We start from the raw sequence: 24,753 nt of genomic DNA, 5'->3' as shown, positions 1-24,753 counted from the left end.
CGCCGGTTTCTTATTTTAAAAATGTCTTTCCCTTGATTCGGTTTATCGTCTGCCCAAGAAGCTGGTGTTTTCTAATTTTGTGACTGCTGTCACCATCTGCAGTGATCATGGAACCCAAGAAAGTGAAATCTCTCACTGCCTCCATCTCTTCCCCTTCTATTTGCCAGGAGGTGATGGGACCAGTGGCCATGATCTTAGTTTTTTTGATGTTGAGCTTCAGGCCATATTTTGCGCTTTCCTCTTTCACCCTCATTAAAAGGTTCTTCAATTCCTCCTCACTTTCTGCCATCAAGGTTGTATCATCAGCATATCTGAGGTTGTTGATATTTTTTCCGGCAATCTTAATTCCGGTTTGGGATTCATCCAGCCCAGCCATTCGCATGATGAATTCTGCATATAAGTTAAATAAGCAGGGAGACAATATACAGCCTTGTCGTACTCCTTTCCAAATTTTGAACCAATCAGTTATTCCATATCCAGTTGTAACTGTAGCTTCTTGTCCCACATAGAGACTTCTCAGGAGACGGATGAGGTGATCAGGCACTCCCATTTCTTTAAGAACTTGCCATAGTTTGCTGTGGTCGACACAGTCAAATGCTTTTGCGTAGTCAATGAAGCAGAAGTACCGGTAGATGTTTTTCTGGAACTATCTAGCTTTCTCCATAATCCAGCGCATGTTTGCAATTTGGTCTCTGGTTCCTCTGCCCCTTCGCAATCCAGCTTGCACTTCTGGGAGTTCTCGGTCCACATACTGCTTAAGCCTGCCTTGTAGAATTTTAAGCATAACCTTGCTAGTGTGTGAAATGAGTGCAATTGTGCGGTAGTTAGAGCATTTTTTGGCACTGCCCTTCTTTGGGATTGGGATGTAGATTGATCTTCCCCAATCCTCTGGCCACTGCTGAGTTTTCCAAACTTGTTGGCATATTGAGTGTAGCACCTTAACAGCATCATCTTTTAGGATTTTAAATAGTTCAGCTGGAATATCATCACTTCCACTGGCCTTGTTGTTAGCAAGGCTTTCTAAGGCCCATTTGACTTCACTCTCCAGGATGTCTGGCTCAAGGTCCAACCCCACTACCTGGGGTGTATCAGACCTCCATATCTTTCTGGTATAGTTCCTCTGTGTATTCTTGCCACCTCTTCTTGATGTCTTCTGCTTCTGTTAGGTCCTTTCCACTTTTGTCCTTAATTGTGGTAATCTTTGTACGAAATGTTCCTTTCATATCTCCAATTTTCTTGAATGGATCTCTGGTTTTCCCCATTCTGTTATTTTCCTCTATTTCTTTGCATTGCTCGTTTAGAAAGGCCCTCTTTTCTCTCCTTGCTATTCTTTGAAAATCTGCATTCAATTTCCTGTATCTTTCACTATCTCCCTTGCATTTTGCTTGCCTTCTCTCCCCCGCTATTTGTAAGGCCTCATTGGACAGCCACTTTGCTTTCTTGCATTTCTTTTTCATTGGGATGGTTTTCGTTGCTGCCTCTTGTATAATGTTATGAGCTTCCATCCACAGTTCTTCAGGCACTCTATCCACCAAATCTAGGTCCTTAAACCTGTTCTTCACTTCAACTGTGTATTCATATGGAATTTGATTTAGATTGTATCTTACTGACCCAGTGGTTTTTCCTACTTTCTTCAGTGATATGATAGCCATGTTCAAATATATAAAAGGATGTCATATAAAGGAAGGAGAAAGGTTGTTTTCTGCTGCTCCAGAGAAGCGGACACGGGGCAATGGATTCAAACTACAAGAAAGAAGATTCCACCTAAACATTACGAAGAACTTCCTGACAGTAAGAGCTGTTCGATAGTGGAATTTGCTGCCAAGGAGTGTGGTGGAGTCTCCTTCTTTGGAAGTCTTTAAGTGGAGGCTTGACAGCCATCTGTCAGGAATGCTTTGATGGTGTTTCCTGCTTGGCAGGGGGTTGGACTGGATGGCCCTTGAGGTCTCTTCCAACTCTATGATTCTATGATATATAATTTTATGATATTACACCAAAAGGAAGTGGTGTTATGAGCCATTAAACTTCTGAAATACACTTTCCCCAAAAATTCTTCCACCGTTTTGGCCGCTACTGTATATCAAACAAAGCAACATTCAACAACACATCTGAATCTAATAATAAATATGTTGGTTAATGACAAAAAACACAGGTAATGAACACACACCCAACACCCTTCAGTTCTTCTCCATTTGTTCGTGAGGTTCTAATCTTTTTTTTGTCTCCATTGCAGACTGTGATGAATCAGAAATCGAGAACAAAGGTGACCATGACAAAATCCCCAGAGAGGAGAAACCAGGTAAAACTTTAGAGTGTGGAGAAAGCTGCAATCAGAGCTCCCATTGCTTTTCCCATCAACAAAATCTCATTGGAAAGAAACTATCAGTGCATGGAATGTGGAATGAGTTTCAGGAAGAAGGACAGTCTCACTTCCCATCAAAGAATTCATACAGGGGAGAAACCATATCAGTGCTTCGAATGTGGAAAGAGCTTTAGTCGCAGTTTATACTTTCTCTGCTAAAGTCTGGTGCTCACAGTGAACAGTTGTGAGTCCACTGCACCAGGACCTGTGCTCCGGGAGTGTGATCGGAAGGTTGGTGAAGGTCCTGCAGTCACCTAGCCCATGCAAACACTTAAGGCATGGGCTGAACCGGGCATACTGACACCCCCTTCAGTTCTTCTCCATTTGTTCCTGAGGCTCTAACCCCTTTTTGTCTCCATTACAGATTGTCATAAATCGGAAATTGAGAACAAAGGTGACCATGACAAATTCCTCAGAGAGGAGAAGCCACGTAAAAAATTGAAGTGTGGAGAAAGCTGCAATCAGAGCTCCCATTGCTTTTCCCATCAACAAAATCTCATTGGAAAGAAACTCTATCAGTGCATGGAATGTGGAGAGAGCTTCAATCAGAGCTCCTCTCTCACTAAGCATCAAAGAATTCATACAGGGGAGAAACAATATCAGTGTGTGGAATGTGGAAAGAGCTTCAGTAGGACCTCCAATCTAACTTCCCATCAAAGAATTCATACAGGGGAGAAACCCTATCAGTGCTTTCAATGTGGAAAGAGCTTCAGTGAGAGCTGCAAACTCACTTCCCATCAAAGAATTCATACAGGGGAGAAACCCTATCAGTGTGTGGAATGTGGAAAGAGCTTCAGACACAGCTCCTCTCTCACTTTCCATCGTAGAATTCATACAGGGGAAAAACCCTATCAGTGCTTTGAATGTGGAAAGAGCTTCATTCAGAGCTCCAAACTCACTTCCCATCAGAGAATTCATACAGGGGAGAAACCCTATCAGTGTGTGGAATGTGGAAAGAGCTTTAGTTGCAGGAACAGTCTTACTTCCCATCAGAGAATTCATTCAGGGGAGAAACCATATCAGTGTGTGGAATGTGGAAAGAGCTTCAGTCACACCCACAGTCTCACTTCCCATCAGAGAATTCATACAGGGGAGAAACCATATCAGTGTGTGGAATGTGGAAAGAGCTTCACTGATAGCTCCTCTCTCACTTCCCATCAGAGAATTCATACAGGGGAGAAACCCTATCAGTGTGTGGAATGTGGAAGGAGCTTCAGTCACAGCTCCTCTCTCACTTCCCATCAGAGAATTCATACAGGGGAGAAACCCTATCAGTGTGTGGAATGTGGAAAGAGCTTCACTGATAGCTCCTCTCTCACTTCCCATCAGAGAATTCATACAGGGGAGAAACCCTATCAGTGTTTTGAATGTGGAAAGAGCTTCATTCGGAGCTCCTCTCTCACTTCCCATCAAAGAATTCATACAGGAGAGAAACCCTATCAGTGTGTGGAATGTGGAAAGAGCTTCATTCAGAGCTCCAACCTCATTTACCATCAAAGAATTCATACAGGAGAAAATCCCTATCAGTGTGTGGAATGTGAAAAGAGCTTCAGTGACAGCTCCTCTCTCACTTGCCATCAGAGAATTCATACAGGGGAGAAACCCTATCAGTGTGTGGAATGTGGAAAGAGGTTCAATACGAGCTCCTGTCTCACTTCCCATCAGAGAATTCATACAGGGGAGAAACCCTATCAGTGTATGGAATGTGGGAAGAGCTTCAGTCAGAGCTCCAACCTCACTTCCCATCAAAGAATTCATACAGGGGAGAAACCCTATCAGTGTGTGGAATGTGGAAAGAGCTTTAGTCAGAGCTGCAAACTAACTTCCCATCAAAGAATTCATACAGGGGAGAAACCCTATCAGTGTGTGGAATGTGGAAAGAGCTTCAGTCACAGCTCCTCTCTCACTAAGCATCAAAGAAATCATACAGGGGAGAAACCCTATCACTGTGTGGAATGTGGAAAGAGCTTCACTGATAGCTCCTCTCTCACTTCCCATCAGAGAATTCATACAGGGGAGAAACCCTATCAGTGTGTGGAATGTGGAAAGAGCTTCAGTGACAGCTCCTCTCTCACTAAGCATGAGAGAATTCATACAGGGGAGAAACCCTATCAGTGTATGGAATGTGGAAAGAGCTTCAGTCACAGCTCTTCTCTCACTTCCCATCAAAGAATTCATACAGGGGAGAAACCCTATCAGTGTGTGGAATGTGGAAAGAGCTTTAGTCGCAGGAACAGTCTCACTTCCCATCAGAGAATTCATTCAGGGGAGAAACCCTATCAGTTTGTGGAATGTGGAAAGAGCTTCAATAGGACCTCCAATCTAACATCCCATCAAAGAATTCATTCAGGTGAGAAACCTTATCATTGTGGAATGTGGAAAGATAGCTGATAGTTCCTCTGTCACTTCCCATCAAAGAATGCATACAAAGGTTGGAAGACCACTATACAGCTTTAAGAGCCAGGCAAATATGCACCTTTTTAACCAGGCCTTTGGCTGATTGACATTTAATGCCCTTTTAAAACCTGTTTTGTATTTTTATGTTGTGTTTTTATGTTGTAACCACCCTGAGACCTGTGGGTGTATGGAAGAGTCGCCAACTTTTAACGGCCTAGGGGTTTTTGGCCCCCCCATAAAATATTTGAGAGGCCACCCCCCAGTTTTTGTTTGTTTGTTTTTCAAACGCAACCTCTCATTCTTCCACAACTTGCCATATACATTCTCTTTCAATTTCCCCTCTTAAAAATGAATCATATAATCAGAGTTGGAAGAAACCACAAGGGCCATCCAATCCCTTCTGCTCTGCTTCTTCTTGTTGTTGTTGTTCAGTCGTTCAGTCATGTCCGACTCTTCGTGACCCCATGGACCAGAGCACGCCAGGCATGCCTATCCTTCACTGCCTCTCGCAGTTTGGCCAAACTCATGTTAGTAGCTTCAAGAACACTGTCCAACCATCTCATCCTCTGTCGTCCCCTTCTCTTCTCATGAGGTACTGGAGTACTGGAGCCTCAACCTCAGGATCTGTTCTTCTAGTGACCACTAAGGGTTGATTTGTTTAAGAATGGATAGGTTTGATCTTCTTGCAGTCCATGGGACTCTCAAGAGTCTCCTCCAGCACCATAATTCAAAAGCATCAATTTTTCGGCGATCAGCCTTCTTTATGGTCCAGCTCTTTTTTGCGTTCTTCTCTTTCACCCTCATTAAAAGGTTCTTTAATTCCTCCTCTGTATCATCAGCATATCTGAGGTTGTTGATATTTTTTCCGGCAATCTTAATTCCGGTTTGGGATTCATCCAGCAACTTGGTCTCTGGTTCCTCTGCCCCTTCGAAATCCAGCTTGCACTTCTGGGAGTTCTAGGTCCACATACTGCTTAAGCCTGCCTTGTAGAATTTTAAGCATAACCTTGCTAGCGTGTGAAATGAGTGCAACTGTCGAACAGCTGTTACTGTCAGGAAGTTCTTCCCAATGTTCAGGTGGAATCGTCTTTCTTGTAGTTTGAATCCATTGCCATCCAATCCATTGAATCCATCCAAATGCACAAAGGTCGTAAGGAAAACTTGGACCAACTTGGACAGGTCCCATCTTTGTGGTCCATACACAAATGTTGCTTTAAAGCAGGTTTTCTGAAACGTGCGTCCCAAGCAGCTCTCAGACTACAGTTCCCATCATCTCTCCCCATTGGTCCTGCTAGCTAGGGATGATGGGAGTTGTAGTCGAAAAAAGCTGGAGACCCAAGTTTGCTTTAAAGGGAAAGTAGGTTGGCCCTCTGACACTCTCTGCTGGCCAAAGGCGGCCTACAACAGAGATCTGAGTGTGTTTTTTATCTTCTGTCTGGCAAGTTACCTGATTGCATTATCTGGGTTTTGGCCACTCTTTTGTTATTATAAATACCTAATTCCTGAATATAGGTCACAGGTTTACACCCTGTTTATATTTTGAATTTACCCAAAAGGAAAGAGGAAAGAGACAAGGGGGAGGTTTCCCACTTTGACCTTGAAGAGAAATATTTGAGGTCAATTTGTTCTGGACCTAATCTGTGGATTTCAGACATGTGGTTTATAGGTATGAACATTTAATTTTTTTAATGTTTCACCTTAAAATTCTTATAACAGTCTATTTGCAGAAACAACAAAATGGACTGGTTTCACTGGCAGGGTTTGAATAAACGTTCAAAACTTTATTTCAGTTACAGGTAGGTAGCTGTGTTGGTCTGCCATAGTCAAAACCAGGCATAGGCAACCTTCGGCTCTCCAGATGTTTTGGACTACAATTCCCATCATCCCTGACAACTGGCCCTGTTAGCTAGGGATCATGGGAGTTGTAGGCCAAAACATCTGGAGAGCCGAAGGTTGCCTATGCCTGGTCAAAACAAAATTAAAAATTCTTCCAGCAGTACCTTAGAGACCAACTACGTTTGTTCTTGGCATGAGCTTTCGTGTGCATGCACACTTCTTCAGATACACTGAAGATGCTACTGGAAGGAATTTTTTTTATTTTTTATTTTGATTTAACTATTTCAGTAACAAATATTTTAGAGAAATGATAAAGGAATTTACTTTTCTATAAGAAAAGCAGGATACAACAAATTAAGTAACTCTGCACAGGGGAAGTTGAGGGATGTCCAGAGGAGGGGAGGGAGAACAATGGTATATAACATGATGATTGAGATCTGTATTTTTATTTGTTATAAAATTCAATAAATATTCATTTAAAAAAGGAAAGTAAACAGAGACATGTGACATACTAGCCACATATCCAGCAACAGGATGAGTGAATTGCTAACACAGCACACATGATTGCAGGTGTTACAGAAATGACATGGGGGGCACATCTTTAGGGGAAAGTGGGGCACGTTGAGCCATGGGGCACATTGATCCTTTCCATTTTAAAACCGTACTTTAGCTTTTATACAAAGTTTGTGGCAAGACAACAACAACAGTGATACTACATACTGTCATTGGGTTGGGGTTTGGGTTTTCAAAGAAGTTTTTTTAAAATCCAGATTTGTTAAATTAGGTAAGCTTTGTAAAAAAAATTTATTGTGAACCATGTAGCTCTAAAAGTTTTAAACGTAGCTGAAATATCTCTTCATTTATGTGATCATAGTTAACATAGCTGCAGTATGTGCTAAAATATTTGTCATGGCTGCCAGCCTGTTTTGCGTAAAATAGATTTATGTCTGAAATGGTGATGTGGGGCACATTGATCCAATGGGGTACATTGAGCATGGATCAATGTACCCCATGGAAAATATCATTCGTAGTTTATTAGTTTTTGTGTTATATTCTGTTAGTTTACACTTCTTCAAATGTTTAAATTAATAAATTTATATGTCTCATAACAATAGTAACATAAGTTAAATTTAAAAGGCTGCCTTAGATTGGGCAGAAGGATTTATGAAACGTCATTGTGCTTTACTGTCACTTCGCATTCTACAGGCAACAAGTTTGTCAAGAGCAAAAAGCTTCAACCATGTTAACGTAAATGAATAAAAGCAGGAAGGAAGGGAAAATACCAACTTCTTGGCAGGAAGCGAACATTGTGTTAATACACAAACAAGGAACAGATGGAGAATCTGTAAATAATTATAGGCCCATTTCTCTATTAAATAACGACTATAAATTGTTTGCGGGCATTCTGGCTAATAGGTTGAAAATGGTTTTAAAGGATGTGATACATGAGGACCAAGCTGGTTTTTTACCAAATAGACATATAAAATCAAATATGAGGATTGTGATAGATCTAATAGAATACTTAGAATTGAGACCAAGTAAGAGAGCGGGCTTTATAATGATTGATGCTGAGAAAGCATTTGACAACCTGTTAAGATCCTTCCTAATGAAAGTAATGGAAATGTCATTATTGGGAGAAGATTTTTGTAGGGGAATAAAATCTATTTATGAGAAGCAATCGGCTAATTTGATAATAAATTGAGACAGAACGGAAAGTTTTTTGGTAGAGAGGGGCACCAGGCAAGGCTGCTCCCTCTCATCACTGCTGTTTATTTTGCCATTGGAAATATTATTAATAAACATAAGAGAGGAAGATGAAGTAACAGGAATAACATTAGGTAAAGAGAAATTTAAAGTTAGGGCCTTCGCAGACGACATCCTAGTTACAACGGAAGACCCGGAGATAAGTATTGCCAAAGTAATCGAATTAGTAGAGGATTTTTGGGGGGGTATCTGGATTTAAATTAAATATGGAAAAAACGAAACTCCTGGCAAAAAATATGCAAGCAAATGAACAAAAGGAGTTAGAAAAACAAATAGGATTACAAAATGTCAAAAAAGCCAAATATTTAGGAATAGATATAACCATGAAAAACATAAATTTGTTTAAAAATAATTATGAAAAAACATGGAAAGAGGTAAAGAAGGAATTTGAAAGATGGAATAGATTAAATTTATCTTTATGGGGGAGAGTTTCGATTGTAAAAATGAATGTGCTGCCAAAAATGCTTTACTTATTTCAAACTATACCAATTATCATTAAAGAAAGTTGTTTTGATGAATGGAAAAGAGACATTACAAAATTTGTTCGGCAGGGGAAGAAACCCCGGATAAAATATAAGCTGTTGACAGAAAGGAAAGAAAAAGGAGGAATGGCGCTTCCAAACCAACTATATTATGAAGCGGAATGCTTAATACGGGTGTGTGAATGGATTAGATTGGATAGAAATAGGATTTTGGATCTAGAAGGATTTAATTGTAGCTTTGGCTGGCATGCATATCTTAATTACGAGAAAGGAAAAATAAATAAGGAATTTACCAATCACATCTTAAGGGGAGCATTATACAAAGTATGGAAAAAATACGGAAGATATGCAGAAATGCAAACACCTTGGTGGATCTCACCAATAGAAGCCATTGCTAGGAAACGATTAAATATAACAAAAATTTGGCCGACATACAGACAATTAATTGAAAATCATGAAGGCAAATATAAATTTAAAACATTTGAGGAATTAAAGAGATATGAAATTGATAAATGGCAGTATATACAGCTTTACAGCATGTTTAATGCAGATATAAAGAAAGGTTTCTCAAAAGAAATTTCCAAATTTGAAAGAGTGGTGATACAAAATAATAAAAAAGTATTATCGGGAGCATACAATCTGTTATTAGAGTGGGATCTGATGGGGGAGGAAGTAAAAGAGACAGTGTTAAGATGGTCCAAGGATCTTGGGCATACAATATATCTGGAGCAATGGGACAAATTTTGGGGAAAGGATATTAAATTCACGGCTTCATATAATATTAAGGAAAATTTCTTTAAGATGCATTATAGGTGGTACATAACCCCCGTGAAACTTGCGAGTATGTATAAATTGAAGTCTAACCTTTGTTGGAGATGCAGGAAAGAAGTGGGGACGCTATTGCATATGTGGTGGCTATGCGAGGATATAAAATTTTTTTGGTCAATGGTACATACAGAAATGACAAAAATGATGAAAAAATCAATAGTAAAGAAACCGGAGGCATATTTGCTAGGTTTATTAGATGAGCAAATACCAAGTGGAAAGAAAAGTGTATTTTTGTATGCTAGCACGGCCGCCAGGATGGTGATAGCAGCTAAATGGAAAACACAACAGGTCCCAACAAAGGATGAGTGGATAGACAAGTTAAATGAGTATTTGTTAATGGCAAAACTGACAGCAGCAATAAGAAACCAAACAAATCGAAATTTGAAGGAACAATGGAAATGTTATGAAGAGTACATGGAGAAACATTGCTCAAAGAAAGAAGTGCTAATATGCTTGGAGTAAGAGGTATGAAGGAATTGTAGAATAATAATATAAAGAATTAAAGATGATTATAGAAATATATAGTTACTAGGATTGTACAAATAGTGAACAAATAGCTTATAATGGAAGTTGAAAGAGTGATGGAGGGAAGTCAGAGGGGGCGGGGTGAGGATGGAAAAATGGTAAATGTAGGATAAAAATGATACTGTATGATATTGTGAGAATGTACTGGATGGGTTGTGTTTTAATCAATAAAGTTTTTTTGATTAAAAAAAATGAGTTCTTTGATAAATTCCACTTCATTATAGAAAGAAGTAATTTCTCAGCAGGTGATATATACAATGTAGATGAAACTGGTGTAACCACAGTGCAGAAACCATCAAAAATCATTGCTGTGAAAGGTGCAAAGCAAGTTGGCTGAATGACATCAGCAGAACAGGGAACTCTTTTGACAATGTGTGCATGTATAAATGGATTGGGAAACAGCATTCCTCCACTTTTCATATTTCCAAGGGTGCATTTCAAAGATTATATGATAAAAAATGGTCCAAAAGACTGCATTGGTGCTGCACATCCCAGTGGATGGATGACAGCTGATAATTTTATTCGATGGATGAACCATTTCATCAAATACTCTAGAAGTTCCAAAGATCACCCAGTGCTTCTGATTCTAGATAACCATGACAGCCACATCTCTATTGAAGTTTTGGATCTCGCCAAGCCAAATGGAGTGAAAATGCTCACATTCCCACCCCATTGTAGCCACAAGTTGCAACCTCTCGACAGGTGTGTTTATGGACCATTTAAGAGATATTACAACAGTAGTTGTGATTCATGGATGACCACTAATCCTGGGAAACCAATGACAATCTACGACATACCAGAAATTGTTGCCAAAGCCTACCCTCTTGCATTTACACCTAGCAACATCCAAGCAGGATTTGCCATCACTGGTATCAGTCCTTTCAACCAAGATACATTTGGAGATGACGAATATTTGTCATCTTTTGTGACAGACCGTCCATTTCCAGAATGAGAAAAGACTAGTGCTTTGTCAAAAATTATGAAAGAAAAGTTGAATGCGAACCAGCTGCTTGAAAGTGATTCAACTGATTTTGAAACCTTTTCTAAAGATGTACTAGAGGAAGAAGAAAATATAGAATTCAACAAGACTGATGTGAGAGAGGGAAACTTTGTTATCGTGAAGATTTTAGGAAAAACCACAATTTCCCATTATGTTGCTGAACTGATGAATATGGGGACTTCATTGTAAAATTTCTAAAACGTGTTCTGTCCAAAGTGAATGACCAGCCCAAGTTCACTCCCTCTTCTGAACCAGAAGCTTTGGTTCCTTTTGAGGATATTGTAAAATTTTTGTCACTGGGCTCCCTGAACGCAGCCGGGGAATGGAGAGGGGCGGGTCAGGAAGGAGGGGTGTCCTCGCTGGCCCACCTCTCTCAATTACCTGGCTCCCCTCAGGGAGCCCAGCGGCGAAAAAAGCCGCTGAAAGGGGCTTTCTTTTTTTCTTTTCCTTTTTAAAATTAAATTTATTAGATCAGGTACAAAAAGAAAAAAAGAACAATGAACAAACAAACAAACAAAAATAGCTAAAGAAAAAGAAAATTTAAAAATTACATATTAAGTTCTTCATTAAAAAAAACCACAAAGTACATTCAAGTATTACATTCCTATATTCCCAATAATTCAGTTCAAATTTAGAAATAATAAACAAAACAAACATAATATCCAATTTCAATATTCACATAAATCAATTTCTACTAACCTTTAATAAAACTTCTTTCTTCCATTCTTCTGTACATTCTTGTCTATTTCTACTATATATTACCTCCCCCTCCTTTATGGCTTCCACTTGTCATCGTCCCGGGATATCAATCTATCCTCTTTTTTTTTTACTACTATGGTGTTCCTTATAATCCTTCTATCTTATTTTCTTCTGTTTCCTTTCTAACATTGGTTCACAATACAGGATGTTTAGAAATGGAGCCAGCATTTCACAGTGGGGCATTGCTTTTTCAGGTAGTCTCCAAATTTCCCCCAGTCCTGTTGGAATTTTTGGTTGCTACTTCCTCTAATTTTGTCAGTTAATTTGGCCAGATCTATATAATTAAATAATATTTCTTGCCATTCCTTAATTCGCAGTACTTCTTTCTTTTTCTAATATTGAGCAATCAGCATTCTGGCCGCAGCTGTGGCATATAGGAAAAGTTTCTCATCTTGCTTGTTTATCTCTCCGTCCATTATCCCCAGTAGGAATAATTCTGGATTTTTCTTTACGTTATATTTCATCATTTTTTTTTATTTCTTCCAGAACCTGGCTCCAAATTTTTTGAATAACCCCGCAATGCCACCACATGTGTAAAAAGGTCCCCTCTTCTTTTTGACATTTCCAACAAGAATTGCTTTTTGTTTTATACATTTTATGTATTTTACTTGGTGTAATGTACCACCTGTAGAACATCTTAATCATATTCTCCCTAATCCCCTCCGCCGCTGTAAACTTCCATGATTCTTTCCACAATCTTTCCCATTTTTCCAGATCAATTGTGTTCCCCAGATCTCTCGCCCACTTAATCATAGTTTCTTTAACCATCTCATCTTTAACTTCCCATTCCAGTAGTATGTTATGCATATTGGATATTAATTTATTTCTACTTCGTAACAGGTGTATTTCTAATAAGATTCATTTAAAAATCCTTTTTTAGTCTTGTCTTCATTGAATTTACTATTTATTTGATGGTATTGAATCCAACCCGTTAAGAAATGTTTGATATCATTATATTCCTTTATTTTCAGTTTCCCGTCCTTTTGTTCTGTCAAATCCTTATATTCGCCCCAGTTTCCATTTGAGTTTACTTTTTTGACTAATTATTTCAATTGGGGATACCCATTTAGGTGTTTTAGGTTCCAGTAGTCTTTTGTGTTTTTCCCAAATTTTCAATAGAGACTTTTTGATGATGTGATTATTGAACCCTCTATGTGCTTTAAATTTATCTTCCACCAGGTAAGCGTGCCAACCAAATTTGTTCTCAAATCCCTCAAGGTCTAACGATTTATGATTCTCTAGTATTATCCACTCTTTTAACCATAGAAAACCTGCCGCATCATGATAAAGCTCCAAATCAGGCAATGCCAAACCCCCTCTGTCCTTAATATCAATCAATAATTTATATTTAAATTGTAGTGTAAGACCAAAAATCCTTGGTTCTGAAAGCAAGGAATTGTGGGGCTGGGAGAGTGGGCTGTTTAAGGGAATGACCGAGGACTGCCCTCGGCCAAGAATTCGGAGCGTTATCTTTAAGACTTTTTTACAACCGGCAAATCTGCTAGGGAGTGTGAGATTCACAAGTGAAGTGCATTACCCTGATGCCCTGATAGGAAGTCTGCGGCCAGCCGGACATAGTTAAAGTTGGGAGAATTTAAGGAGGGAACATCAAAGAAGCTACAGCTGCCCCTTCTTCCTGACAGGTGAAGAAAAATGATCAAAAGGTGTGGATTGGCTAATTGGGGTAATTGGATTGGTTCCTATTAGAGGAAAATCGGAAGGACACGTGGGGGAAATCCTTTAATTGTCTAGCTTTTGGTAATGGGAGAGAGCTTAGGAGGGGTACGCATTGGTCTTCATGCTGAAGCCTCGAGGGTGAGAGCCTAAGAGAGAACTACCTGCCTTTATGATGTAGATTCCGGCTAAGTATCAGATCCTTGCCGCCTAATGGAAAGGGATTAAGTAAGTCTTTAAGGTTAGCATATATGGTTGTTTTTATTTTCTCTGTTTGTAACTGTTATTGGGAACTATGCTTTGGGTATCTTTTAGTAACCTTTGAATAAATGTTTAAAAGAACTGTTGTTCTGTGTTTTGTCCAACTCTAAGTTGTTGCTTAGCTAAATCCAGGTCTGCCGCAAGTCCATGCTATTGTAAGGGGAAAATATTCATCTGTGGCTCTGTTTTGAGCTAAGCGGCTGCGTTGCCAGAACAGGTAGAGATTGCCCTCTTGTCTCTGTCCTGGGTTCGCAGCTGAAATTGGGATCAATAGAGGGTGGTGGCAGCGAAAGAGAGCGTTTTGGCGTCAGCTAGGAGTGGCTGGGTCAAAACGGACACGAGTGGTGCGTGCAACCTGGGCGCCAACAGTAGGAAACTGTTGGGCAAGTTGGGGCACGGCCACTACATAAATCTTGCAGGATTATAATTCCAAACAAATTTTGTGACTTCCTTCTTCCATTGTTTAAAAATAGCTGTGCATGTTCCCAGTATTGGTATCATTTGAAACAGGAACAGCATTTTTGGAAGGATATTCATCTTAATAGTTGCAATTCTACCTAGGAGGGATAAATTTAATCTGTTCCAAGTCTCTAACTCTTTCTTTATTTCCTTCCATGCCTTGATATAATTATCTTTAAATAAATTATTTGTATTGTTGGTGATCCAGATTCCCAAGTATTTTGTTTTACTTATCACTTTCAAGCCTATTTCCTTTTGTAATCTCTCGATCTCTTCTTTTGTCAGATTTTTAGTCAAAATATTGGTTTTGTTCTTATTTAAGCTAAGGCCTGCCAAGCTCCCATATTCTTCCACTCTCTTTATACTTTGCTTGATACTTTCTATTGAGTCTTCTACCATAATGATAACATCATCAGCAAATGCTTTAATCTTATGAACATCTCTTCCGTTCCTGATGCCTTTAATTTTGTCGTCATTTCTCATATTTTCCAATAGTAATTCCAAACTCAATATAAAAAGTAATGGGGATGAAGGGCAACCCTGTCTAGTACCTCTTTGAATGTTTATTTCTGCTGTTATCTCACTATTATGAGTTTTGCTCTTTGATTTTTATATATTGCCTCAACTGCATTTAATATTTTTTACCGAATCCTAATAATCTTCCTGCACTTTTGAGAAATGGCCATGAAACTCTATCAAAGGATTTCTCTGCATCCAGGAGCAAAAGGGCCACTTTTTTCTCTTTCTTCACACTCAGGTATTCCAAAACATCAATGGCATTCCTCATGTTCCTATACATATATCTATTCGGCAAAAAGCCCGCCTGGTCCTTATTTATCTTAGCACCCAATATTTTCTTTAATCTTTAATTTCCTTTAATAACTCTTCCAATTTTTTTCCTTTTTGTCTTTTTTCCAGTTGTTTTGACATAAAAAACCCCTTAGTTATTTGCTCTGGCTTTAATCTTGAAGTAATATACATCACTACCCCTCTTTTATTTTTTACATCTGATGAGATAAATTCTTCTCCCAATCTCTTGTTTACTAATAGTTGGCGGTGAGCTCTTTTGATGTGTGTCTCTTGTAGACATACTATGTCTAATTTTTTCTTTCTTAGCAGATGTTCCACCTTGTTCCTCTTAACCTTGTTGTTCAAACCATTTAAATTCCAGGTAATAAGTTTCAGATCCATTTCTATAATTCAATGTTTATTAATGTATCTTGCTAAGTCTACTCTCTAGATTCGAAGTTTGTTACTAAAGGTTGTCAATATAAAGAAAAGAAAGAAAGAAAGAAAGAAAACACTTAGAAAGAGAAAAAACAAAAAACAAAAAAATAAAATAAAAAGGAAATATCACATGTATGTCACCTACATTTAATATACGTAGCAATCAGATTAAAATGTATCCTATTTTAAAATTTTCCTCTCTGCGGAACTAATATTAAATTCCCTTTATAGCAGCTTACTTATTCTAACTGATCCTCTTCGCCCTCTATCTCTTCCTCGTCTTTATCTCCTTTCTGTCCTTTATTCCCTTCTATTTTCCCCTCCCCCATTGGTTTCTCAAATTTCCTCCCAAACCTTTCTGCTTCTAGTTCCGTGGTAACTCTTATCTTTGTCTGATTATACATAAAGGAGATCCCTTCCGGGAATTCCCATTTAAAATGGATATTATTTCTCATCAACACATCAGTCAGAGTTTTATATTTTGATCTTTTCCTCAGCATTCTTGGTGGGACCTCTCGCTTGATGACAATCTCTTTATCATCTATCTTCAATTTTTGATACTTTTTCCTTTGCATTATTTTATCTCTCAGGATTCTTGAATTTAGTAAAACTAAGCAGTCACCTGGCCATCTGCTAGCTCGTGCGTGTCTTGGTTTCAATCTGAATGCTCTGTCAATACATATAGACACGTCCTCCTCTTGTAGTTGCATCCACTCTGCCAGCCCTTTGATAAGAATGCTTTCCACATTTTCCTCTTGGCTTTCTTTAAGACCTCTAAATCTCAGTCAGTTCATTTTGCCAAAGTTTCTGCATAGCGAGCGCATCCCATGTGGATTCCTGTATATCTTTCAGTCTTTGTAGCTCTTCCATTGCTTTTTCTTGGCTCCTCCTATTTTCTCTACAGTCATCTGATATTTTCTTTTTTTTTAATAAGAATTTATTGGATTTTAATAAAAACATACACAAAATACAAATACAAACAATACAAAAACTACAAAGCAAAATACACACAATCAAAACACTTACTTATCCATTCTTATCCTCTTTATAATCATAAATTTGGGACTTCCTCACGTCCTCTCTTCTGCGTTCATTTCTAATCTTTTTTAGTAACTTTGTAACATTGTAAATCTACTTTCTAACACCTAATCTTAATCTTACAATTATCATCAACATATCTTAAATCTTATTCTTATCATTAAAAACCACCCAGTCAATCTTATTCTTATAAAACAAAACATCAAATTCTACATCTCAACCTCTTTTATCCTCTTTTAACTAAACTTTGTTATACTGTAGCCTATATTTCTTCTGATATCAATTTCAAATATTAAAAAAAAATCACAACTTATCAATTACCTAAATGTTTCTTCCAGTCTCATAAACCGTCTTCCCTCTGGTTTCGGAGTTCCGTGGTCAGCCTTTATAATATCCCCTTTAAATATTCCTCCTTTACCCCACCCCCTCCTGTCCATCACAACCCTTCCCATTACCTTTCCCATCCCCCACAAGTCCTCCCCCCAAAATTCACCCTTTCCAGCTTCTTCTTCTGTTATTTCCTTCATATTCAACTTTAATCTTGGTGTTCTTCATTGTAGCTTCATCTCCTCCAGATTGTTGCTTTCTTCTTGATAAGTAGATGCTCTGACATCATCAAAAAGTATCTCTTTTCCACTCTCAGCTACATGTTGCATTTTCCATGGTTGTTGTTCTCGAGCCCTTGGACTCACACCCCAAGGGATCATTGTAATGTCCGGACTGTAGGCTCCCCGCCTCTCACGCAAAGGGAGCCTTTCTTGTTTTCCAACTTGTATATCCTCCTCTTCAGAAAATTTCTCTGGAAATGCATCCTTTCCATCCTTTCCATCGAGTGGGTCTAAGAAACAGTTCTCTAAAGTAGTTCCAATCTGGGTAAACTTGTCTAAAATTCTTTGCTGAAGTAATTGGAGTTCCAACAATAGCCTTTGCTGAAGTGGTGTCAGTGTTGAGTCAATCATTCTTTAAGCTTCGAGGACACCGTGGGATTTGAATAAGCAGGAAGTGGTGAGCTCTCAGTAATTTTCAAACTGCGCAATCCAGTCCGAAGCCGCCATTCCCCGCCTGACCCAGACACCTTAGCCAGGGGGATTAATGGTATCTTCCCTTTTAATTTATAATCCACAAGAAGAAATAAATCAAACTCTCTGTCTACCCCCCAAACAGGGGTTTTCTAAAGTATACAAAATCAGTTCTCCACTTGAAATAGACAAATCTTTCACAGCTACAGTTTCTAGGTGTTACTTTAAACTTGCCGCTGTCAGAGAGAGACAGACTTCCTCTTTTGATCTCTCACTGTAAGCCGAATTTCAATAGAATTTGCAAATCAATCGTTCTCAGTACTTACAGAGTCCTTCTTTTGTAATCCAAATTAGGGAAAAGCAAAGCGCTCATCTCCATCAGCCTCCGCCGCTTCATGTTTTCAGGCAATTGATAGGTCTTCAGAGCCGTGCTAGAGCCCCGCTCGCTTCAGGAAACTTTACTAAATTTAAGCATCTGTAAATTTAAGCATAAGTTTCCTCGAGAGCAAGGAAAGCACTTCTGGCTCCCGCTTGACCCCAAGTCCTCAGGACGCTCTTCCAGAGGTTTAAACGGAGCCCACAGTGCAGTTGTGGTCACTCCTGGCCCAAAAACACCGGACCCCCCTCGGAACTGATAGAGGACCCAACTGAATCGGAATGGCGCTCCACCAGAAGTCTGTCATCTGATATTTTCTTCACCACTTCTTGTTTATTTATTCTTGTTGTCAAGTTCTGTGATTTCTTCTCCATCTCTTGGTCTTTCTTTTGCAATTCTTCATATTGTTTATTCAAATTCACTATCGCTTGGGAATTTTGTTCAATCATTTTCAAATTTTGTTCAATGTTATTTTCCATTTTGTCTAGTTTCACGTTTATGGAGTCCATTTTATCACCTAACTCTGCTCTTAGCCCCAAAATCAATTCCTTTATCTCACAATTTTCCGCTTCCATATTTGATGGACGTCTTTGAGAGGCCGCTGGGGTGTTGATATTATGATTTTTAGACTTCTTTATATCTCTTTCCATTTTCTTAACTGTCTATTCACTTTCCCAAGTATCTATTTGTTATAGTCCTTTTATTCTATTTTATTTTATTCCTTCTTTACGAGATGGGTAATGGTTCTTTTTAATGGGAGAGGGTTGGCTGTAGTAATTTCTAAAGGGATCTTCCAGTTAGTGGCTTCCCAAAGTAGCTTTCATCCACTAGATATCAGTAAAGCTCTCTTCTTATCTCCATTTGGGGTTTCCCTTAGTTTAATTCCTTGTTTCCCTCTTCCTGCCTTGTTCCCACCACCTCCGGAAGATGCTGAGTTGGCGTTTTCTTAATCAGAGTTTTTTTTTCCTCTGCCATTACCCGCTCTTATTCTTTAATCTGCCCGTTCGCTCTCTGTCTCAGTTAACTTTAATTTCCCTTTAGAACCCTTTTTCGACCGTCCGTCTTTCCGTTCCTCTGTTTTTTTGCCTTTTAATCATTTTTTCTCTTTTCGCCCCGCGGGAGACACCCTCACCCACTCCTACTCACTCAGCATAGATCGTCAAGCTGTCGTCTTTGCGCCTTGTCCTTTCCCCGACACCTCAGGTACATCCAGACTTGGCGTGCTGGGGTGGGTGGTGAGCTCTAAGTCCTTGGTCTCCATTATGGTTCTCACTTCCTTGTTTAGTTCTGAATTGCTTCTTTTGTAGTAAAAAGGCTCTCCAGGATTCCAACAAGTTTCTTCATTTGTAAATCACTTTGTTAACTCACTTGGCTTATTTCTATCTGTAATCGAAGCTGCAAGGGTTATTGTAGTTCAGTAGTAGAAACTACAATATTTTGTTGTTGATATATAAAAGTTTATAGTGCTAGCTCCGTTCTGGGTTTGCTTTCTTGTCCCCTGAAAACCCAGCTGCTAAGCTGCGCCTTCGTCTTGAGGCTTCCCACAGAATGTTGGGTTACGCGATTGCGCCGGGGTTTCCCACTCGATCCTTTTTTTGGTAATATTTTTGTTCTTCTTACCCGTCTTCACGGCGCTGCTCCTTGCCCCCCGAGCTCAGGAATTTTCCTCCGTGAGCGTATTTGTTTGTTGCCTCCAAAACTTCTTCCCTCTGTGGGTATACTGCCTGAACCGCAACCCCGGCAGGGAAAGTCCACTTTCAGCAGCTTTTTCTGCCGCTGACTGGAGGTGCCGATCGCGGGGGCGCTGCGCCAAGTGTCACCCCCCAGGGCGCTACCCGGGGCGGCACGCCCCTTGTTGCTCCATCAACATGGGATAAAACATCCCCTACCACTCTCTGGAAGGCAATTGGATCCATTAAGTGGTGGGGGCGGACCATCCAAATAGGTGCCACCTCCCGAAAGAGGGGAAGGGTCGCAGAGAAGTCCAGTTGCATGAGGAAGTGATCTGACCATGGCACTTCTTCTGTTTTACTTTTACGTAATCTCAGATCACCAACATCCATAGAGGTAAACACCAGGTCTAAGGCATGTCCGCGGCTATGAGTTGGGCCAAACTTATTTAGGGACAGCCCCATGGAGGCCATGTTTTCCACGAAGTCCCAAGTGGCCCCTTGTAAGGTCGTGTCAGCATGGATGTTAAACTTCCCTAACACAACCAAGCTAAGTGTCTCCAGGAGCACATCCGCCATGACCTGAAGCAGCTTGGGCAGTTGTTCAGCAACCACCCGCTCAATCACCTTGCCCAAGAATGGTAGATTTGAGACTGGGCGATAGTTGGCCATATTGGCCAGTGTCAGAATCTTTCCAAGGATTGCTCATGAGTAACGACAGAGCCTTCAGTTGCTAAGACTATTTATTGTGCATTGCTATTTACAGTGTAAAGCTAGTTCAAAACATGACCTCTCTGTCACTCGAAGAATCCGGAAGTGCCGCTCGCCTGTTTCCTCCCCAACACCAAAGTCTCGGCACTATAAAACGATTTCTGCGGTGCCTCCTGACCCCCCCCCATGCTGTCCTGGTGCCGGAAGCGGCAGCTCTTCCTCAGATCCTCTCTGGCTGGCGTTGCTGGGTGTTTGCCCAGAGTCTCCAAGCCTCTGCACCTCCTCCTCCCTTGGAGAGACCTCAGGGGAAATGCTAAGGAGGAGTTCCCTGCCTCTCGTAAAGGGCTGCTCTCCCAGTCCTCCTCCCGAGGAGGACCTATCTCCCTGCCCTCCTCGTGAGCAGGACCTCACCCAGCTCTTCCTCTCGAGTAGTCCTCCTGTCCCTCTCCTCCTCGAGAGGAGGATCTCTCTCCCCTCGCTCCTCACAAGGAATACCTTTTCCCCGGCTCTCCTCCCGAGTAGGACCTCCCCTCGCCCTCACCTTGTGAGGAGCCGGGCAATCCCGGACATCCACTCCCTCCCCAAAGCCCCCCTCCCCTCCGGTGGCCTGCATCTCCGGGTAGCTTTGAGTATGTGGCCCTCTGTCATCCTCCCTCCCATCCTCTCCTCTGAGATTGCCTGGTCTGGGTGGGGTGACAAACCCTAGGAAGTCAGTGTCCTCAGCCTCATCCGCTTCTGGCGAACCAGAGCAGTACACGGAAATGCCGTTTACCTTCCCGCTGGAGTGGTACCTATTTATCTACTTGCACTTTGACGTGCTTTCAAACTGCTAGGTGGGCAGGAGCTGGGACTGAGCAACAGGAGCTAACCCCGCCGCGGGGATTCGATCCGCCGACCTTCTGATCGGCAAGCTCTAGGCTCAGTGGTTTAACCCACAGCGGCACCTGTGTCCCTGTGTAAAATTGTAGGTTGCCCCAAATCTTTCCCCAGAGGGTACTTAAGGGGAAACAATGGTTAAGTACTGAACCATCAATAATGGAAGAAAGGTTGCCAAGTTCCAAATGTAACATGCAAGATTCTTTCCACAGGTAAATTTCAGAGTTCTCCCACTCCGAATTGTCTCTGAGTAGTTGTTTTTTAAATGGATTTTTATCGATTTTATCAGGTTTTGTTTTGTGTGTATATACCTATGCATTGTAGCAGGGACGTCCAACTTCCAAGAGACTGAGATCTACTCCCAGTAATAAAAAACCTGCCAGTGATCTACCCATTCTCTTTGCCCAGAGTTGCTGGGATTCTCTCAGGAAGCAGTGGATCGACCAGTAGATCGCAATGGACCTGTTGCACATGCCTCCATTCTAGGAACAGCATTCTTGACCCAGATTTTCACAGGAAGTCCCTAAGATGATTCCCCTTTCAAACAGGATATGTGAACCTAGGCCAGTAGGGTCCTCCTCTCCGGCACATGGACAACCACTTCCCCAAAGCCCCTCCCTTCCCCACTTCCCTCTGGGGATCCCCCACACCACCCATCTTCACCAGGATGGATTTGGCCGTCTCCTGCTTGGAGCACTTCAGGGTTCGGAGCCCCCTGAGCTGAGCTGCCTGGCACTTCTGAATCACCTCCAGCAGGTAAAGCTGAAAGGCAAAAGTCAGGCTGTCAGTTCCTTGCGAAGGGAGAGTTCCTCCACATCCGAGAGTGCAGAGTGGGGGGCAAGGAGGGCAGGTCTGAGTCCCTGCTCTGGTTCTCTCCAATACTCACCCCTGGGGGAGAGATGTGCTACCGCAGCACATCTGCAAAGAGGACATGGGGCCAGGTGAGTCCGTCCCTGAGCACCTGGCAAGGCTATTCCAAGAGTTTTCTCCTGGATTCCAAGTCCTACTAGACAGAAGGGACACCCCAGGCCTTGGGGGCTAATCCTGGCCTCATTCTATCAGAATGTGGCTACCCAGGATAACGAGATGGACAATATCCGGTGACACTCCACCCTCTTGAAATTTAAATATCAAAACACACCCCAACTTTCAGAGCATGTAAATCTCATGAGGGGAAAGACAGCACCACTCACAGAAATAGGACTATACTTCCTTCTCCCACCTTTAAAGTAAACGTCTACCTAATGAAACTGAATTGACCCAAGTCTGCCTTCCTCAGCTAATCTCAACTTCGCTCTTCAAGGCAAAAGACAACACTACCCCATCCCTGGGCGAAACCCCCTGGCCTTTCATTGGTAGAGCCGCCTCCATGCCTGTGGCATTTACCTCAGCACAGCGCGGGGACTTGGCGGGTTCTGAGGTGGCCGTGCAGGCCAGTTTCACGACCCTGGCGGGCTGGATTTGGCCCGCGGAAAATACTTTGAGGACCCGTAGTCTACACTGACTGGTAGAAGCTCCTCAGAGTTTCGGGCAGGGATTTCATCCAGCCGTTGCAAGAGATGTCAGAGGTTGACCCTGGGACATTCTGCATGCCAAGCAGATGCTCTAGGGCTCCCCATATTTCACAAGCCTTTTCAACGTTATGCTGATTCCACCTACCTCTTTCAAAAGGAGAACACTCACCTGATCAATTTTATTATTATTATTATTATTATTATTATTAATAATAATAAGAATAATAATTAATTTATTCATACCCCAGCCACTCTGGGCGGCTTCCAACAAAATACTAAAATTCAATTGTTCATGAAATATTAAAAGTTTCCCTACACATAACAACAACAACCATCCATTTTCATTCTACTGAATTAGCAATTAAGCATCTCTGGAAAGGGAAATTGCATACTTTTCTTTATTACCATAAAAAGCGTACATTAGAAAGTATTCTAAGAGCAGTTTAGCAGGGTTAAGGTCTCCCTTGGGAGGGGGTGGACTTTCCTTCCTTGGAGGTTTCTCAGCAGAGATCGGACGGCCATCTGCCATGGATGCTTCAGCTGAGATTCCTGCATTGCTGGGGGTTGGACTAGATGACCCTCGGATCCCCTCCTATCTCTCCACTCCTGAATTCGAGGAGGAGGTTCCTTGCCTCCTGCAAAGCACTTTCCCCTGCAAGCTGTTCCTCTGCTTTGCAGCCAAGGGAGGGAGACGCTCAGAGTCCAACTAAGAGCCTCACCCCAAAAAGGATATCTGGGCATTGGCGTAGCCCCCCTAAATCCATAAAAATAATAAAAAGCCGAGGTTTTGCCAAGCGAGAGTGGGCCGAGCGGGGTGGACTCGGCTCTGCAAGGGTTAAAGAAAACTGAGCTGCCTTCCTAGAGAGGACAGGAAGCAAGAGGGGGCCAGGTCCTCCAGAGCCAAGGCCCCTCCCTCCCCAGTCCTCTCCTCCAAGGGCTGCATCGCTGTCCCTCCTGGGATCTGGTGAGTCTCTCCTCTCTCTCCCCCCAGAGGGTGCAGTGGGGGGGCGGTGGGGGTCCCAGGGCTGCAGCAGGGGAGGATGGCAGCCTGGGGGGCCTGATCTGCTCATGCAGGGGGAGGAGAGGGTTCTGCCAGGGAGGGGCGAGGTCTGCAACGCTCTCCTTCCTGGAGATCACAGGATCCCAAATGACTCCCACGAAATCTCCCTTCTTCAAACAAAGGAGTCCCTGGGACTTTAATTCTGCGTGATTGGAGGAAGGAAGTTAAGGTGGAAGAGAAAGGCCAGGAATAAAGGAAGGAAATGGGCGCTGCTACTCACTGAGCCTCCAGGGACCTTGGCATCAATGGCATTCAAGGGAGATGTCTTTGGCCCCGCCCACTTTGCCCTCAGGGGGTTGGCCAGATACATACCTGACCCTCAGAGCTAAGAAAAAGGGACCCCACCCCAGGAGTCTGTCTTGAGAGCGGCAGAGAGTCCAAGTGCAAGAAAAGGAGACAGAAGCAGGGGAGTGGGGTGGGGAGCAGCTCCTGAGGACCCCCGAGTGAGGACCCCCACTAGAGCCAAGCATCCATTTTTCACAAGATACAAAGGATTCCCTTGTCAGTCGGTTCTGACTTCATGCATTGACTGGAAGGAGGCAGAAACCAGGTTGATTAATCTCACAGAAATCCCTTCAGTTGTTTCTACATTTTGTGTTGCTAGAAGGCTAGAGACTTTTTCTTCTCCTCTTCCTCCTCCTCTTTCTTTTCAAAAAGATAGCTCATGGTCTGGGATGCGGTGCAGTCCAGCCCTGGTTCCCAGCAAGACTCTTCCATGCCTGCTCAGGCAATCATTCCCCCTCCCCCCGTCCAAAAATTCTGTAACAGAAGAATGTATTTCCTTTGTAGGATTTCCTAGAGCTCTTCATTCTGACAGAACTTGGCAGAAGACCAAAGGGTTCCTTCTGAACTCTTAGAGGCTTCCTGAGAGCACAGATGGATGACCAAGACTCAGCTGGCCCTGGAACAGGAAGA

General features: G+C 41.7%; 1 protein-coding gene across 1 annotated transcript in view; it reads left to right on the top strand.

The window, feature by feature from the left end:
• The window catches only part of LOC117045136, a 506,969-nt gene that overhangs the window by 454,920 nt on the left and 27,296 nt on the right, over positions 1 to 24,753 (top strand). Inside the window, 1 exon segment of the mRNA XM_033145927.1 lies at positions 2,898 to 4,722. Coding sequence (XP_033001818.1) covers positions 2,898 to 4,722 — 1,825 coding nt within the window.

This window comes from Lacerta agilis, chromosome 4 (genome assembly GCF_009819535.1).
Source record: "Lacerta agilis isolate rLacAgi1 chromosome 4, rLacAgi1.pri, whole genome shotgun sequence".
Taxonomy (NCBI): domain Eukaryota; kingdom Metazoa; phylum Chordata; class Lepidosauria; order Squamata; family Lacertidae; genus Lacerta; species Lacerta agilis.
Note: the sequence above shows the minus strand (reverse complement) of the source record. Positions and strands in the feature narration are given on the sequence as shown.